General features: G+C 41.3%; 1 protein-coding gene across 1 annotated transcript; it reads right to left on the reverse strand.

The window, feature by feature from the left end:
• Positions 1-881: 881 nt before the first annotated feature.
• On the reverse strand, positions 882-17,820 carry LOC109485786 (conserved oligomeric Golgi complex subunit 3-like). Its single transcript, XM_019789472.1, has 23 exons — positions 17,623-17,820; positions 16,594-16,737; positions 16,142-16,203; positions 15,757-15,922; positions 15,231-15,305; positions 14,690-14,782; positions 14,110-14,241; positions 13,692-13,766; positions 13,468-13,511; positions 13,048-13,174; positions 12,286-12,377; positions 10,711-10,816; positions 10,451-10,484; positions 9,346-9,506; positions 8,639-8,743; positions 7,497-7,622; positions 6,795-6,884; positions 5,798-5,918; positions 5,209-5,291; positions 4,174-4,308; positions 2,821-2,899; positions 2,236-2,363; positions 882-1,565 (listed from the first exon to the last, which is right to left on the reverse strand). The coding sequence occupies exons 1-23, from the start codon at positions 17,800-17,802 to the stop codon at positions 1,437-1,439; spliced, it is 2,487 nt and encodes an 828-aa protein (XP_019645031.1). The 5' UTR covers positions 17,803-17,820; the 3' UTR covers positions 882-1,436.
• Between the last annotated feature and the right edge of the window lie 131 nt (positions 17,821-17,951).

The raw sequence follows: 17,951 nt of genomic DNA on the forward strand, positions 1-17,951 counted from the left end.
GACAGGCTGAATAAAAGTTCTAAATGGTAACTTTGCGGCTCCAGATGTCTGACTGAGGGACGACTGCGCGTGCAAGATGTCGGTAGCTTGAGGAATGAATCCCCTCTACTATATACTACATATTAGATGGATGTTTGTTTTCACTGTATGTTGTACATGCATAAGTCATAAGAAGTCCTGAAACATTAGTGATTAGTCTGAACGTTTTCTTTCCCATGTTTAATCTCATCAATAAGTGCTAACTTGTGAAATGTCGGTGGATCAAAAAGTAACATGAATAAATGTATCTCTTAAGCATTAACCTTACAGTTTGTAGTCTTTAAGACACTGTAGTTAAACTAGAAGAAGCAGCATTTAATCTTTAAATAGACTTTACCATATATGACGTTCAGTTAACCAATGTACATTGTATATTGCCAGTAACTTCCCATATTTTCAAATCAGGAATGCTTGCAGTTATCCATAGTATTTTTCGTGATAATAAGTAAGTTGAAATAAAGTTTAAGCACAAACTAAAAAGTTGAAATGTGTAACTATCTATATCAAGGATATTCTTTGTACACCTTACAGAAAATCTAGAATCAGATATTAAAGAGTATATTTACAACTGTTGAATGTACATCATTTACAAGTTTACATATACTTGACAATGCAGAGTATTTTCCTCTCACCTCACCACTTTCTAGCACGTCGGCAGAACGTACTGCACCTGCGCGAAAGTTCGAAACCCGTAATGTATTGTACATAGCACTTCGGCAGAATGTCTCATATAAGGTTGTATTCGCTCATATAAGGTTAGCATTTCGACAGTAGTTTCCAAATGTTATGTCGGAAAGAATATCCTCTGCAACAGGCAAAATTCTGATGCAACGTTGACCAAAAACCCAACGAAAAACGCGAAAATACGGGGTTCTGCGCAGGTGCAGTACGTTCTGCCGACGTGCTCCACTTTCTGAATCTAATTTATTTTTACACTTCTCATTCTAGCTCCTTTCGAAGAATTTTATTTATTTTTACACCATTTATTCTATCCCATTTCAAAGAAAAATCCTGACCACCAAGTCAAATATGTCAACAACAAACAAAATAAAAGTGGATACTATCTGAAACGTCTGCATTACATCATGGGACAATATATAACATGTAAACACATTGGCAGCACATGCTGCACATGGCAGAACCTGTAATGTATTGTGCAGAACACTTCAGTAGTATTTGAGGATGATATTCTGTCTGCATTGGGCAAAATTCTGATGCAGCGATGATCAAACATCCACCAAAAACCATGAAAAATCTGGGTTTCGTGCAGGCGCTGTACGTTCTGCCGATGAGCTTCACATAATTGTATATTATACAATGTATATTGTAGACAGATATGACTGACCCTTAGCTGCTAGTTAGCATAAAGAAACATTTCTGGCTGTAGAAGATTATCCCTAAGAAGGCACTGCCATGAGGAGGTTGATCTGGTCAGGGGAGGGGCAGGCGATGATCTGTTGGTCGTCTTCAGGGTAGTTCTCCACTACAATGTCATGGAGGTGCTGGAACGACGTCTGGACATTCATCTGAGTAAAAGGGTGAAAATAAGTGTCACATTGATAACAGACATATTATGTACACGTAATACAAAATAATCAAATAACTGTGAATAGATTTGTTGGGGAGTCAGAACTTTCAGAGAGTATTGGCTATCTTCTATCAGTGACTCAGAGAATGTCATCTGAGAAACGGTCAGAAATAATATGAACTAAGGTCTTCATTGTACGACATACTGTAGTACAAAATAAACTTAAGGTAGATGTATAGCCCATCTCTCTCTTTCCACTGCCTTTTACTGTACCTCCCCAACCAAAGTCAGTCACTCATTTTACTCCTGTATGTGTAGAGTGAGGAAAGTGGTGCAAAGTGCCTGTTCAAGGATACAACGTCTATTCAAAAAGCGAGTCATCAAATCCCTGAACCCTTGATCTGCTAGCCAAGCAACTTTGCTCTCAATGCCACATCAGTAACCTCCAGAAATACATTTAGTAAGACATTTTCATGTTGTTGCTCTCTCATCACTACCAGGCCCAAGTGTCCTTGGAAAAGGCACTTGACACCAATTTCCTCACTACATTCAGGTGGAAATTACTAAATGATCCAGAGATTACTACCAAGAGACCACTACATGCTATCAGTAGTATCAGTGAAGAGTGTATTTACATAGAAAGTGTCCCAAATTGCCCCAATTCTTACCTTGATGGGTTTGAAGAGTATAAACTCGGTGTCCTTGTTGGCTAGATACAAGGCCATGCTCTTCAGGATGGCTGGAAGTTGGCCCTTGATGTTTTTATATGTCTTAGTCACCAACTCATGGACTGTTTCTGTGGACAGAGGAAACCAAAATAAAGTGTTCATTATGTTTACTGAAGGAAAAAAATACTGTTTTTGCTCAGTTTCTTCCTCTTCTTCTTCTCCAAACAAATAGGGTCAATGACCTGAACCAGACGTCTGTCACCATGGTAACGAGTGTACATGTAGGGTTACATCATGTTGCAATTTGATAGCAGGAGGGATTTAGACTCCTGTCAACATATACATGATTGTGTTTGAGACCATATGCCAAGGTAAACATTATGCATTTGGTTTACAAATGTTACCTTTCTAGTTCTTTCTTCTTCTTTTTTGCAGGAGGCCACAATGCGTCAGGCTTTATACTGAGTATCACAGTTGTTCATCGGGTGTTTGTAGTTGTTCCATTATACAATGTAATATGAATTAAAACCAAGCAGATGTCAGGAGGGAAAGACAGGCGGAATAAAACACGTAGCTTTATCATACCTGCTCCAGCAAAAGGCTGTTGCCGCAAAGACACTTTCGGCCCTGAGTCTTCCTTGTTCATGTTTACTATAACATTTGCCTGTATGGGGAAAAGAAGAGCCTACATCAATACAAAAAAAAGTTATTTTCTGAAGATGTGCTTTTCTCCTGCACTGTGCATTAGTAATAATTGCCTTCTCTTGAGTGAATTTGAATTGGAAGGTTTATAACATTGCACTTAGTATGAACCTTGAAATCACGACTACAAAGTCCTTCAAATAATTCAAGTGGACACTTGGCTGCATTCTACTTAGTACCAGTAACACTTGGCCATGTCAATGACTTGTGTAATGTAAAATGCAATCACTTCAATTAGCCGAGAGAGGGCCTGTAACACTCCAGCAACTGAGTCTTGTTAACGTGATGTTATCAAGATTCTTGCGACTGCGCAGTTTGCAATCATAAACTCTCTCACCTTCCTAATCAAACTAAGTCACTTTTCCAATATTACATTATGACTTTGCCAACTCTGAAAATGCATTCCCATCCAGCTAGGCCCTAAAGAGTGACAATTGATAAATAGTTGACTCTTGTTAATGTTACCATGACGTCACTAGTGCTCTTACAATATTGCGCGGTTTTCAAATCAAATGACCATCACTTCTACATCACAACTTAACCAACTCTGAAGATGCATTGCCATCCAGAATAAGGCCCCTTCAGTTTAGAGACCTCGTTGAGTGTCACTGACATGACGTTGGCATGACGCGTGACTGTGCAGTTTACAATCAAAATTTCCAATTATGACTTTGCAAACTTTGAGAAAATCCATCAGCCTGAAGTGTCGTTGAGTATCTGAAACCTTGTTGATGAAGTCGGTGTGTTTTTCTAAAACCCGAGAATCATTACCCTTTCCTAATCACACTTTATAATTATTACATCACAACTTTGCGAACTATGAATATCCATCTGGCAGAGTTCTGAGGTGTTTTTGAGTGTTTAAACCATGACCTTACTGTGACTCTTGCGACTGCATTTTGCAATCAAACTCTCCATGCTAATCAAACTTTCCAATTATGACATCACCACTTTGCGAACTCTCAAAATCCATCTAGCAAGAGTTCTGAGGCATCATCGAGTCTTGTTACCATGACGTTACAGTGACTCTTGCGACCGCGCAGTTTGCGTCTCACCTTTTGGATGAAGTCATGTATTTTTTTCAATACCAGAACCAACAAATAAAACTGGCATCACAACTTTACCAACTCTGAAAATGCATTGCCATCCAGAATATGGCCCTTTCAGGCCCATTTAGAGCCCTCGTTGAGTGTCATTAACGTGACGTTACCATCACTCTTGTGCTTTTTCGCTCACCTTGTTGATGAAGTCAGTGAGAGGAGAGACGAAGCCCTTGACCACGTGCTGTATGAACTCTTCACACGTTCGCTTCAGCTGCCGATCAACCTCCCGCTTCGAGTCAACGTAATGTTCAACCACCTGGGGGGCACCCTGAAATTATAGCAGACATGTCATCACTAGGTTTGTGTTTTTTAAAAGGTAGTCCTTTAGCTATACTATAGGCTGATTGAGGCAGTAGGGGCAGTGGGTTGTTGATCCACTGTATCTAAGGTAAGGTATTGGAAGGTAGAGTCCATCCCTCTCCTTCCACTGCCTTTTACCTCCCCAACCAAAGTCAGGTACTCATTTTGCACCTGGGTGGAATGAGGAAAGTTTTGTTAAGTGCCTGTCTTTCTCAAAATCCACACGTCCGCTTCAGCTGGCAATCAACCCCCCGCTTCGAGTCAACGTAAATGCTCTACCACCTGGGGGGCACCCTGAAATTATAGCAGCCAGGTCATCACTATGTTGTACAAAAAGTAGTCTCATTTTACATCTGGGTGGAGTAAGGGAAGTTAAGCGCCTTTCCCAAAATTCACACTTCCAAGCCCACGTAATGTTGTACCACATGGGGGGCACCCTGGAATTATAACAGCCAAGTTATCACTATGATGAAACAACTTAGTCTAATACATTCATAATTATAATATGTAAAGAACTGTAATATCAATGTAAAAAATCAACAAAAATCAGGCATCTCATTTTGTATGGATACAATGTTTGATTCCAGTCAAACTGACAACCTATACAATGTAATTGATACATGTACATTCCTTAAAACATTCATTTTTACATTCCTCAATACAATGTCAATGCATTTACATTGTATTCAATGCATTTCTCTTGACCTCTTAGATTTCACAATTAAGGCAACTTTTTTTGCCCAACTTTCTGTTTTCCTTTGCACGCACACATCACTTTTGGGTTTCCCAGAGGATGTCATCCATATTATCCAAATCAACCAAATCAAATCAATCTGGCCTTAACAAAAATGTGGACAGTTGTTCCCACCTGCAGCAGAAACTCCAGCAGTGCGTTGTTTGTGCTGAAGGTGAAGAGTTTGGAGCGGTTGTGGAGCAGACCGAACGCAGCACCTGGGAACAACAAACAAACAAACAAACATCCAGTTAGACTTGGTGGAAGAGATATCACCGATCTACATGTATGTACAAAATGAATTCAATAATATTGTCACTCCCTTAATCAATAATATCGTAATTTCTAAGACAAAGAAAAATAGCTGTATGCCCCTCATAACCCAACATTCTGATGATCTTTTGACCTAAAAAAAGAATTAGCATCAGGGCTCGTGAGTGCGACTTAGATTTACCTGCTCCAAGTTCCACATAGAAAATGATGTACAGTTTGTATTTTTTTCTTGTCGAATTTGTGAAAGAAATGTTGACACCCCCCCCCCCCTCCACACATACACACACACAGTTAGGGGTCATAGCAGGGAACCTAACCAAAAGACATTGTACGTCCAGAGAACAATATTTTTCTGGTGGTGCGTCTAGATTTTTGCTGGTGCGCCCAATTGTACAGTGCTCCTAAGTCAAAAAGTTAGTCTGGAGCCCTGTAGCACATAAGATTTCCTTACTTTTGACAGTAGAAAAGTCTAGCGCCATCTCCTTGATGGCGAACTCTGCATGAAACGGAGTGATCTGTTCCCTCAGGATCAGCAGGTGTTTAATCAGGAACAGTTGTCCGTCCATCTCAGTCTGGGAATATACATGTAAGAGTGATAAAGTCATTTTCTAAAACTTCTCAATTCTAGTATCTGTCTACATGTACAGTAAAGTGATGTTCAACATTTAACATTCGCTTTCTAAACCTCCACTCGAGGGCACAAGCAAACAAAATAGTCTACGGGTATAACGCTATAAAAGGTGTTTGTTTGATCAGGAACAGTTGTCCGTCCATTTCAGTCTGGGAATGTAAAGTAAAAACGTCAAATAACACATCGTTTTTAAAAACTAATTTTCCCCCTTACTATACCCCAGTGACTTTTCTTCTGATTGTTGGGCAGCTTCTAGTTATTTGTTGTCTAGAATACTGCTAGTTGTTTCACCATAGACTGTATTAACTTGTTTGTTGAAATGCCGGAGCAACATGTACAAAATAACCATAAGTACTGTAATTTCTATCCTTGCAATTAAAGTTACTTAAGAGAGTAACTGGCACGGTTGTGGCAGCTCCCAATGTTGAGTCGTTCCATGCCAGGATAAAGGCCTGCCCACCCTAGCCCGGGACCTCAACCCCCCCCCCCCCTAACTTTGCCCCTGGTGGGGGTCGTGTTGGGGTTAACTCCTAATTCTAGTATCTGTCTAAATTCTATAAAGTGAACATTGTTCAACATTCAATATTCTAGAGTGTTGGCCTTCTGTCTGGAAATATACTTGACAACGTCAAATAACACATAGTTTTCCAAAACTCCTAAATTCTAAAATCTGTATAAATTTTGAATAAAAATGTAAAACATTCACCATTCTAGAGAATTGGCCTTCTGTCTGGAAATATAGGTGACAACGTCAAGCAACGTCATTTTCCAAACCTCGATTCAAGGGCAGTAAAAAATAAAACAGCCAAGATCTCACCTTAAGTTTTGCTATGGAGACACTTGCTACGATGAGAGACTGTACACAGGCTGCCAGTACCTCCTGGGACAGGCCCTGGAATATGGTTCTCTGGAAGAGAAAACAATCATTACATTTCAGCACAATACCTAAGTCGTAGGCCCACTACTGTTTAGTCAGATCTGATCTAATTGACACTGACGATGTTGGGATGGCAACAACTTTTTTTTGCCAATTGTAAAGAGGAATTTTATGGTCCTCATATGAAGGGCTTCTCCTCAAATCCCAGACTCACAGTATAACTTTGGTATACTATATAATAAGAAGAATACTATAAATCACTATATGCTCGCAGTACTTTTATATATATGACAGTTTTTGTCGTCACTTTTGAACTGCAAATTTATCATTACAGTGAAAAAATTATTTGCCGACATTCTTTTTGCTGCACCTGCCGCCACACAAATGTACAGTTCTGTGAACATGCCCATTTTTCCCCAACCACAAATATACTAAAACAGATTTACAGTAATACAATGTAAGGATGAATATAATATGAGATCAACTAAAAAGCAACAGTAACTAAGGAACACTATAGAGACTATGGCTTACATGTACATTGACGCAGCAGTATAGTTTGGAGAGCCATACGAGCGCAGTGGAAAGGGGGGTCTGTGTGCATGGTAGTGCACAAATGGTTCACATTGGGTTCACAACACTTACATCGACGCAGCGGTACAGTTTGGAGAGACAGACGAGCGCCCTGCGTACGGTCGGGTACCACATGCCATGGATGTCAGCTGGGGACAGAGACACGTTGTGGTTCGCCATGTCAAGCTCTGACCTCGGCTTGGCTGGAAAACATGGAAGTAAAGTCATATGTCGGTCATTCTTAGAACTGAGATTACTGTAGGTACTAAGATAAACTCAGAGCTTTGTAGTGAAGGTATGTTACAATAATATACACACTCAAGCAAACACAATGTTCAGACATTGTACATCTATTTTTGTACTTGGAGGAAGGTCCTAATTCAAACTTTGACACACAGAAACAGACACACAGCAATTCACAGCCTTTGGATAAATACCTGTTGACTATAGATCTCTTCGGTCACTAACGAAAGGTAGTGGATGCTACCTGAAATGTCTTGACAGTTTCAAAATTTATCCAGTTCCTTGAGAAACTTTTAGTACTTGGTACACATATATGTTACACTAAGAATCAGCAAAAAGACATCTTACAGCTCTGTGAACTCCTCTGACTTGTCTTCTAAGAATGAGTCACTGATGAAAGACAGTGGATCTCTCTGAAGTGTCAGACTCTTCAAAGAACTTTTTTGTGCTATGATTCGTACCTGGCAGTTCTATAGATTCCTCGTTGTTGACCTGTCCGTTGGTGTGTGACTGATCCTGAGTGTCATTAGCGAGCGGTACGTCGGTGAAGGCGTCCTGACCGTCCCTCCTACTGGACATGGAGGAGACTTCTTAACTGGTATGTTTTACTAAATAAAGAATCTACAACGTACCTGGTAGTTCTATAAACTGGTCATCATTGTTGATCTGACCATTGGAGTGACACTGGTCCTGAGTAACTGTTAGTGACTTCCTAATTGATGCCTTTAACTAAGAAACCCACAAGAAGACAAGTCATGTTGTACCTGGTGAATCTTTGGACTCCACTGTGTTGTGGTCTGAGATTGAGTCACTGAGTGATAGAAGGTACATGTGCCAGATGCTTTCTGAAACATCTGATCCAGTTGCCTGATTTATTTTGTTTGATTCGTACCTGGTAGTTCTATGGACTGTTCGTTGTTGACCTGTCCGTTGGAATGAGACTGGTCCTGAGTTTCGTTAGCGAGCGGCACGTCGGTGAAGGTGTCCTGACCGTCCCTCCCACTGGACATAGAGGAGACAGAACCTGTCTCACTTCTCCTCTGGGCCTCTTCCTCCTTCAGGCTACGTGCTATTCTCTGCAAGTAGGAAGAAAACATACCTCTCAAAATTCCCTTCTAAACACACTTCTGCACATTTTGAAAACTAAAAGGTAAGTCCTTGTATTTACTATTACGTCCATTGTAAGCCTGCATTGGTGTCTTTCAGGCTACACACTATTCTCTGGAAGTTACAACAAAAAAATGTTTTAAAACCCAATTTACTATAAGCCTAAAGGTCTTTATATTTAGAGTTACTTCCAGTGTGAATCTGCAGTGAGTGATGTCCCTTGTCAGTAGCTGAAGAAAGATGGTGGATGCCATCTGAAAGCTTCTACGTTTTACAACTTTTAAGTCGTGTGTATGTCCCTAAGCAAAGCTACATGTATGTACATGTACTCATTTTAATCTGAGTGAAGTGCAGATAGCTTGGTGCAAACTGTCTTTCCCAAGGTTACAACAATGCGGCCTGAACAGGACTTGAACCCAGAACCTTCAAATTGATTATGTATTAGTCAAAAACCCTAGCCACAAGGCTACCTTTTTGAGTTGAGCATAGCAATTCTTTTTGAAATGTCTAAATATCATGACCAAAAGCTTTGTCCAATTTCGTATTAAGACATAAGCAACATGATTCCCACCTCCATCATCTCTAGTTTATCCGGGTATGCCAGGTCCCCGGGTGCAGGGTTGTAGGACTGTATGTCAGTCTGTATGTAGATGTGCGCTCTGTACACCAGCCTTTCCTGTACATCCTCCAACATCTGCAGTGCTACTGTCTCAAATGCTCGCAGCTCATCAGCTAACAAAACAACAAGACAATCAGAGATGGCAGACTTCACCCCCTCCCCATAACTCTGTATGTCTGTCTGTATGTAGATGTGCGCTCTGTACACCAGTCTCTCCTGTACATCCTCCAACATCTGCAGTGCTACTGTCTCAAATGCTCGCAGCTCATCAGCTAACAAAACAACAAGACAATCAGAGATGGCAGACTTCACCCCCTCCCCATAACTCTGTGTGTCAGTCTGTATGTAGATGTGCGCTCTCCTGTACATCCTCCAACATCTGCAGTGCTACTGTCTCAAATGCTCGCAGCTCATCAGCTAAGGAAACAACAACAACATCAGAGATGGCAGACTTCACCCCCTCCCCATAACTCTGTATGTCAGTCTGTATGTAGATGTGCGCTCTGTACACCAGTCTTTCCTGTACATCCTCCAACATCTGCAGTGCTACTGTCTCAAACGCTCGCAGCTCATCAGCTAACAAAACAACAACAAGACAATCAGAGATGGCAGACTTCACCCCCTCCCCATAACTCTGTATGTCAGTCTGTATGTAGATGTGAGCCCTGTACACCAATCTCTCCTGTACATCCTCCAACATCTGCAGTGCTACTGTCTCAAATGCTCGCAGTTCATCAGCTAAGGAAATATAGTAACATCAAGAAAACTTCAAGACCTAAACTCATACTGTTTTGCAACTGTTCCAGTTCCTCCAGTTCCACAGAAAAAATTCCAGTGCACTAAGAATGTATGGCAATGCTGCCAACAATGAACATTGCAGAAACACATGCACAAGCACACACACACACGCATACACACATAAACTCAAATGCACACACACACACACAAACACACACACACACACACACACAACACACATACACACACACATTCACACACAAACACACATACACACAGACTTAGATGGCAAGCATAGAAAAAAAATTACAGTACTTACGGTTATTTTGTACATGTTCCTCCAGCATTTCAACCTTGAATAGCAGAAAAGAAAAACAAGAACTAAAGGTTCAAGAAATTATTCTAATTATTCTAAGACAGCAAAATAACAAGAAGTTCCCATATCAAGATTTCAAACAATTAGCACAAAAGACACAGTCTCAAATGTTTGAAATTGAACATCCAAATTGAGCCCTTTTATTTCTTTTGATATCCTCTAACTTAGGACATGGTACATGTCCATGATGTGGCCAGACTCACCCTGAGTATACTGCAGAGCTCTGACAGAGTTTCTAGATGCTGGATGTGGATAATGAGAGGCCTGAGGACATCATACAGACTGTTACACAGGCCCTCCAGGAGTACACTGGAGAAAGAACATACATTGTGGTTAGGGTTGTTTATGTGTAGAACTGTACAAAAATGTATGTAGATGTATTTTGATCTGTGACATGTTAGGGTTGTTAATGTGTAATGTGAATCTTAAGGTTCTTGGTTCAAATCTCTTGATGTAGATCAACATATATCTGGGACAATTTGCTGTGTAATGGTACCATGTAAAATCTGCACCTAAAAGCAAATTCTGGCAGAAGCCACTGGTTCTTGCATGTGTAGATTTGTAAGTTGTACTATGTAATTTTGATCTGTTATGTATTGTACCACGTTTGTTTCAAAAACTCTCCAGGAATGATACTAAGTAGCTATTGTATGTGAAGTTAGTGTATAAAAGCTAATGAAGAAATAATGTATCAAAGTATCCAAGCAGGCAGCAATGTTGTACTTCACTGTGTCCTTGGAAAGGCTATTTTCTCACTCTTATCTGAAAATGAGTATCTAGCTCCTGTTTAGGACATCCTCTCTAATAGGACGTAAAGCTGGAGTCCACATGTTTGAGGAGAGCCACAATTCCAGCACGTTATATAACCAACCAAATGTATCATTTCCTGGTGTACAACACCCGATGATGTTTCATTATTTCAGTCTAAGCCAGTGCTTTCAAGAGATTACATGAAGGTTAGCTCAGAGTGATAGTTCCTGTTCAAATGTCAGCCATGACAACATAACACCATTAAACACACACGTAATGCCACTCGATACAGATGCTGACATTTGAATTGAGGTCGGGAAACTAGAAACAGAACTGTGAGTGTGAAAAGTGAAGGTACTGCGGGACAGTGTTGCTTGAAATGTAGATTTGATTTGATTTATTGAAATTGCAACAGTACAATACACGTGGGGCACACGCAGCTGTTGCTGGTGTTGTGTCCCACACATAGAAAAAAATACAGGACAGACAATACTCATTTTCACTTGAAACCCAAATTTTCACAGTTTTTGCTGGATTTGTTTGGTCAACGTTGCATCAGAATTTTTCAAATTGTAGACGATATTTTTTTTTTTTTTAACGGTGTCGCTCAATGAGTGAAGTGAGGAAAATCGTGTAAAGTACCTTTCCCAAGGGTACAACATCACGGCGCATGTTCGGACTTGTTCGGGTACGACCCGGAATCGAACCCGGGTCTCCCCGTTTCACAGTCCTGTGATGTACCACTACACCACACGACGCCACCGGCTTATAACATTTGGAAACTACAGACGGAATGTTAACCTTATATACGCGGATACGACCTTATAATAGTTATATGAGGTACTCTGCCAAAGTGCTACGCACATAGATTATGGGTTTCGCACAAGTGCAGTACATTCTGCCAATGTGCCCAATCAGCCCATGTTGTGTAATACAGGCTAGAACTGTGCCATACTTACTCGAGTTTTGGAGTTTTCCTGCTGAAAAAGTGTGTGAAGTGTTAGATTGTAGAACTGTGCCATACTTACTCGAGTTTTGGAGTTTTCCTGCTGAAAAAGTGAGCGAAGAGCTGATGTTCGTCCTGACACACATGAACCATGAAGGCACAGCCGCTACGCACCTACAGGAACACAAAACAAATATATCAGCTACACATCTGTGAATAGTTTAATCAGGTTGGTATTAGTCAATGTTTAGGAATGCATCTACAGCAGTGACACCTGTGCTGCAGTGCAATGTGAACCAGTCAGAATTGCCCTGAGGAAGGTGACAGACGGTCACCGAAACATTGGCTGAATAAAAGGACTTGGGTGTAAAAAGAGTCTCTTTATTCATCAGCTACACATGTACACGTAATTGTAACTTACAGCATACATGTCAACAATGTTGGCTAGAAATGTGCAAAATACAACAGCTACTAATAGTTAAAAGTTAAGATTCCTCCCATACAATATAGTGTAACATTCAGCAACAGTGTAGGAATGGTAATTTCTATAACCCTTGGGCCACACAGGCCACTACACTTACATGTAACAGGCTTATGCAGTCCACTGCTATTGTTCAACTCTCAATACTCTTTCTCATAAGTGCTTCAGTAATAAGCAAGGAAAGTAGTATAGCTATGCACCTACCACAAAAATGCCAAGGGACATTGTAAAGCATTGGGCTACATGAAAAAATGTATTGGGTACACCCTGTACTATTTTAGCACCATATGTTTCCCACAAACAAAATTGCACAGTCCACGTTTAAACACTGGCCAGGATTAAAACGTGTGATATCCTCCGTACCAGAGCACAGTGGTCCCTGACGTGGTGTCCAGCCATCTCTGTAACTGCAGTTTGCACACTGGGCCCTAGGAGGAGCTGTCGCTGGTTGAAGTAACACTGGTGACAGTCATTCAGTAACTGCTGGTACCTGTACAGTCAGGAAGGATACGTAAGCCACAGGAAGAAAACAGTGGCCAAATATAGGGAGAAAGGCCACATATAGTCAAGGAGAAAACAATGGCAATGTATAGTCAGGAAGGCCATACATAGTAGTGTATATAGTAAAAAAGAAAATAAATTGAACATCACAAGTGAAAACAGCAAGCAGGACAGGTTACTGTCCAGCAAAAGAAAAAATCTTTTATGTTTAATATATTACTGAGTGGGAAACAATAGAGCCAACAAACTTTCTTTTACACAACAATGTACTCCACAACTTACTCAGGACTCCTGTCTATTCTGTCTTCAATCTGTTCCATTAGTAACTGTAAAACAGAAGTTGTTAAAAAAAAGTTCAAACATTTCAGTCCAGCAAATTTCCATTGTCCAAAACAATACATACTGTACAGATCAGAAGTTAAAACAAAACTAGACATGTAAACAGAGTGTAACATTTTCCGACAATTTTACTCCCTCTTAGTGTATTCTCAAGGAGAGTAACTCACCTTGACCCTTGGTGCGTTGGTTCTAAACTTGCCATAGTAAAGTGTGAAGGCATTGTCAGATGGTCCTTGGGAATCCTGGGAGGGACAGACATTTGGTCCAGGTCATTGACTTTATTTCTTTGACATGGAAGAAGAAACTGAGCAAAAACAATATGTTTTCCTTCTGCAAAGATACATGTAAATTACCTTGCCCTTAGGTTGCACCTGTTGTAACAGGTTAACTGTTGTAAGACCGAGCCCTTACCTTGCCCTTGGGTTGCACCTGCTGTAACAGGTTAACTGTTGTAAGACCGAGCCCTTACCTTGCCCTTGGGTTGCACCTGCTGTAACAGGTTAACTGTTGTAAGACCGAGCCCTTACCTTGCCCTTGGGTTGCACCTGCTGTAACAGGTTAACTGTTGTAAGCCCGAGCCCTTACCTTGCCCTTAGGTTGCACCTGCTGTGATGCCTGCTGTAACAGGTTGACCACGTAAGTCTTGATGAGGTTTAGAGCCTTGGACAGACACTGTCTGAACCTGGCCAGGTACACGTCACACTCTGCAAAGTCAGGCTGGGGACAGACAACAGACATAGTCAGTACACATTCCTTGTGCCAAGCATCCCAAAAACATTTGTAAAGTAAGTTACCTGGAAAACTGGTTATCTGCTGGGTTACATAATAATATATCTATCCAACACTTGAAACAGTGTCCAAGAGAGATCTTACAAATGTAAGTGTATGGGTTATGAAATCATCATCTTTGATTTTATATCCTCTCAGAAGCACAGGATACCTGCATAAGATACCTCAAGTCTAAATAAACACTGTTAACTGTTTATTCATGTTTCTGTCTGCAGTGAACTCCACAGCTAGGTGGCTTTATCAAATTGTTCAGTTATAGTCGCAGACCTGTAACTTAACCTCTGTAGCAGTACATGTACCTGATGGTACATTTAGGTACAAAGCCCTATATAGCCAGTCTAAGACAATAGTTATACAATTAATGACTGCTCCTTACATGGCTGTTGATGTAGGCCACACACTCGTCTATTCTGGACAGCATGGGGACAAACGAGTCACTGGTCACTGACATGGCAGGCGAGTTCAGCTTCTGTAGGGGATGGGGAAACATTGTCAGAAGAAAAACCACACAAAGATTTAAAGTACAACAGATGCACCTGTTGGATAAAGATTGCTAATCTTTTGGTGGCCGCAAAGACAACATGTATCAAATTGGCCAGGCTGTATCTGGGATCGCCTGGCCAATAATTTGATATTGTCTTTGTGGCCACCTGTCAACCGCCCTGGGTGGATAACTCTTGTGGACAGTTTAGTTGCCCCGACGGCAGGACAGACTGCTATGGGACCGGTGAGGTGAGAGGTGAGGTGAGGTCAGAAGCACATGTAACTTAACTTTATTATTTCTGTACTTGACAATAAGTATATATCATGTGACAACATTCTACATTAGGGCTGCATCTGTAATACTGTTTCTCAAAATCTTGAGGATTGATAGCAACTCTTAATAGGTTTTACTGGGTGAAAAAATGTTTCCTTACGGTGCTTATTCTCTCCAGCTCTGTGAAGTAGGATAACTTGTTGTTGATGCTCTCTGCAGCGTTCACCAGTTTGGTCTGAAAAAACAGCAAGTCAGAGAAGTTTACAGCTTAGTGACAAGAACACTTCAAATGCCATATTGCTCTAGGACAACCTTTTTCTTCTCCAAAAAATGGACACTGTCAGTGAGAAGTGGCCTAGGAAGATCATCACACTGGATGTGGAAGGCAAAAACCCGAAAAAAGAGATGGATTGACAGTGTAACTGTAAGGGAGGGCTTCCACCACCTTAATGTACACAGCGTTAACACACAGGACAGAGGTAAATGGTGATCTGCCATCAAGACTCAGCATCAGTGTGTTAATATGTATAACCCTCGGGAAACGTAGACTGCTGGTTACCAAACCTATTATAGCTCCCAATTCCTACAGCCTCTCGAGACTTGTGAGCTATAATAGGTTTGGTAACCAGGCTACGGTAGACGGGGAACAACAGATGATAAACCGGATAGTGAATGAGTGTGATTACCTGTTCCTGCAGCAGATGTTCACAGGCCTCGTGCAGGGCGTTAGTCTTGGTGGAGACAAAGATGTACTGTTTCTGTAGCTCCTGCAGGTGGTCTAAAGCCGAGCACACGTCACCGAGAACGTCGTCACATTCCTGTCTGTGCTGTTTGAGACGCTCTGCAGGGAACCTTAAGGAACAAGGAGAGTTGGAGACTTAGTGTCAAGGTGTTTGTGTTTCTGCAGCATTGTGTACCATAATGTTTAGAACAGTTGGCTCACTGGGCCTTTCTTCTGATCCATTTAAAGAGTGTCCTAACACTGATGAGGACACACAGGGATTTGGTGTTGCTGGTGTGCCAAGAAATGCAAAGTTGACACAAGCAGTTCTAAGAGAACAAAACCCTCACCTGTAACATGACTCCTCCTCCTCTTCTATCATGGACTCCACTTTAGTGAACCAGGAGAAGAACTGGGGACAACAGGGAAAAATTTTTGGTGTATGGAAAATAAATGAGATCATACATGTAGCTTTCATGGGTTTACACTTGTTTTACTGCTTCTAAAGCATTTTAATGGTAAACGATGGTAGCAGGCTTATAGAACTGGGGGTTTGGTGGTCTTCGACTGTCTTCTGATTAGCCCAGGTCTAAAAAAACAGGGGTAATTCAACCAGGCCGGCTATGTTGTCTATATGCAATCAGAAAATAGCACATAAAAGCTCCCAAAGACCATGAAGACCCCCAGTTTTTGGCATGCTGTGGGGGCTAGGTAATAACTGAACTATTCCAAGATAACATTTAAGATTTTGTCTTGAGAGATTGTGTAACACTGGCCATGGTTAGTTAATAAATACTCGTACCTTCTGTGCATTTTCTATTTTCTCCTCCTCCATCTGTAGTGAAGAGAAGCCCTTCAGGACAGCATCCTGGTCTCCCGTGCCTAGCCTGGCTCCCAGGCCGTGTAGGGCTGTTCTCTGGACATAACCTCCATCCTCCAGAGGCAGCTGGGATGGAAACACATAATAAAGTTAACATGGCCCTAGCCTGGCTCCCAGGCCATGTAGGGCCATCCTCTGGACATAACCTCCATCCTCCAGGGGCAGCTGGGATGGAAACACAAGTGTAAGAGTTAACATGGCCCTAGCCTGGCTCCCAGGCCGTGTAGGGCCATCCTCTGGACATAACCTCCATCCTCCAGGGGCAGCTGGGATGGAAACACAAGTGTAAGAGTTAACATAATTCTAGCCTGGCTCCCAGGCCATGTAGGGCTGTTCTCTAGCTGTACATACCATCCATCCTCCAGAGGCAACTAGAATGTAGAGGTCTACAATGATACATGACATTTGGGGGTGTAGCCGGGGCTTACATAACATCTTTGAGCCCCGGCAAAGATGAAGATGAAGATGACGCTTGCAGTTGCACAGTCTAGCCTGACTCCAAACCCATGTAGAAAGAAAACAAAGTTTTATTTACTAGTATTATTTTTTCTTACTACTAGCAAGTCTGACAACTGTTTTAAGACTCCTTTTTTTCCTAGAGTGCCCTGGGGCAAACAAAACAACTAACTCTGTACTGCTGTGATATCAACAAAGCGGGTATCCTTGAACAATAATTATCTCAAATACCATCTAACATATATATTTTTCTGGCATGCAAAAATTTACCATAAAACAAATGACAGACGATATGCAAACAAAATATGCACAGAAAAAAACTGTATAGCCTTTATAATAGAACTCTTAAAGGTTCTTCTTCCATTTCTGCCGTCTGACTTTACCCAAACGGTTGTCAGACAAGATTGTTTAGAAGAATATAATTTCAGTTTTCAGTCTAACAGGTTTGTAGAAACAGGTTAGTAAGATCCTGAGTTGCCTACGTGTATATCATACCTGTATGGGTAGCGGGCGCGTCTGTGCGTGTGCCGTCAGGTCCATGAAGCTGTCCCGCTGCCTCTCCGTGAGCTGGGCCGTCGGACCCTGCTTCCGATCCCACTCCCCGAGCTTCGAACTCAGGACTTTTGGACTCACCATCGCGCTAGAACTTCGCGCATTCGTGGCGGCGTCCGCCATGACAGTTCCTGAACAACTTGGACCAGTCCAATATAACCCGTAGGTGAAACTTTACCTCTTCTATACTTTTTATAAACTCCTTTCTTTTAAAAAATAACAATTTATCAACAAATTATAGTATCACTATACAAATTAGTTCACAAAAATTG

Source organism: Branchiostoma belcheri, unplaced genomic scaffold (assembly GCF_001625305.1).
Source record: "Branchiostoma belcheri isolate BF01 breed outbred unplaced genomic scaffold, Haploidv18h27 scaffold78, whole genome shotgun sequence".
Lineage (NCBI taxonomy): Eukaryota > Metazoa > Chordata > Leptocardii > Amphioxiformes > Branchiostomatidae > Branchiostoma > Branchiostoma belcheri.

Coding starts and splice junctions, on each gene's coding strand:
- LOC109485786 (XM_019789472.1), bottom strand. CDS start 17,802: ATGGCGGACGCCGCCACGAATGCGCGAAGTTCTAGCGCGATGGTGAGT. Junction 13,512..13,691: donor CCAACGCACCAAGGGTCAAG/GTGAGTTACTCT, acceptor TCTGTTTTACAG/TTACTAATGGAACAGATTGA. Junction 6,885..7,496: donor AACTGTACCGCTGCGTCGAT/GTAAGTGTTGTG, acceptor TTTCTCTTCCAG/AGAACCATATTCCAGGGCCT.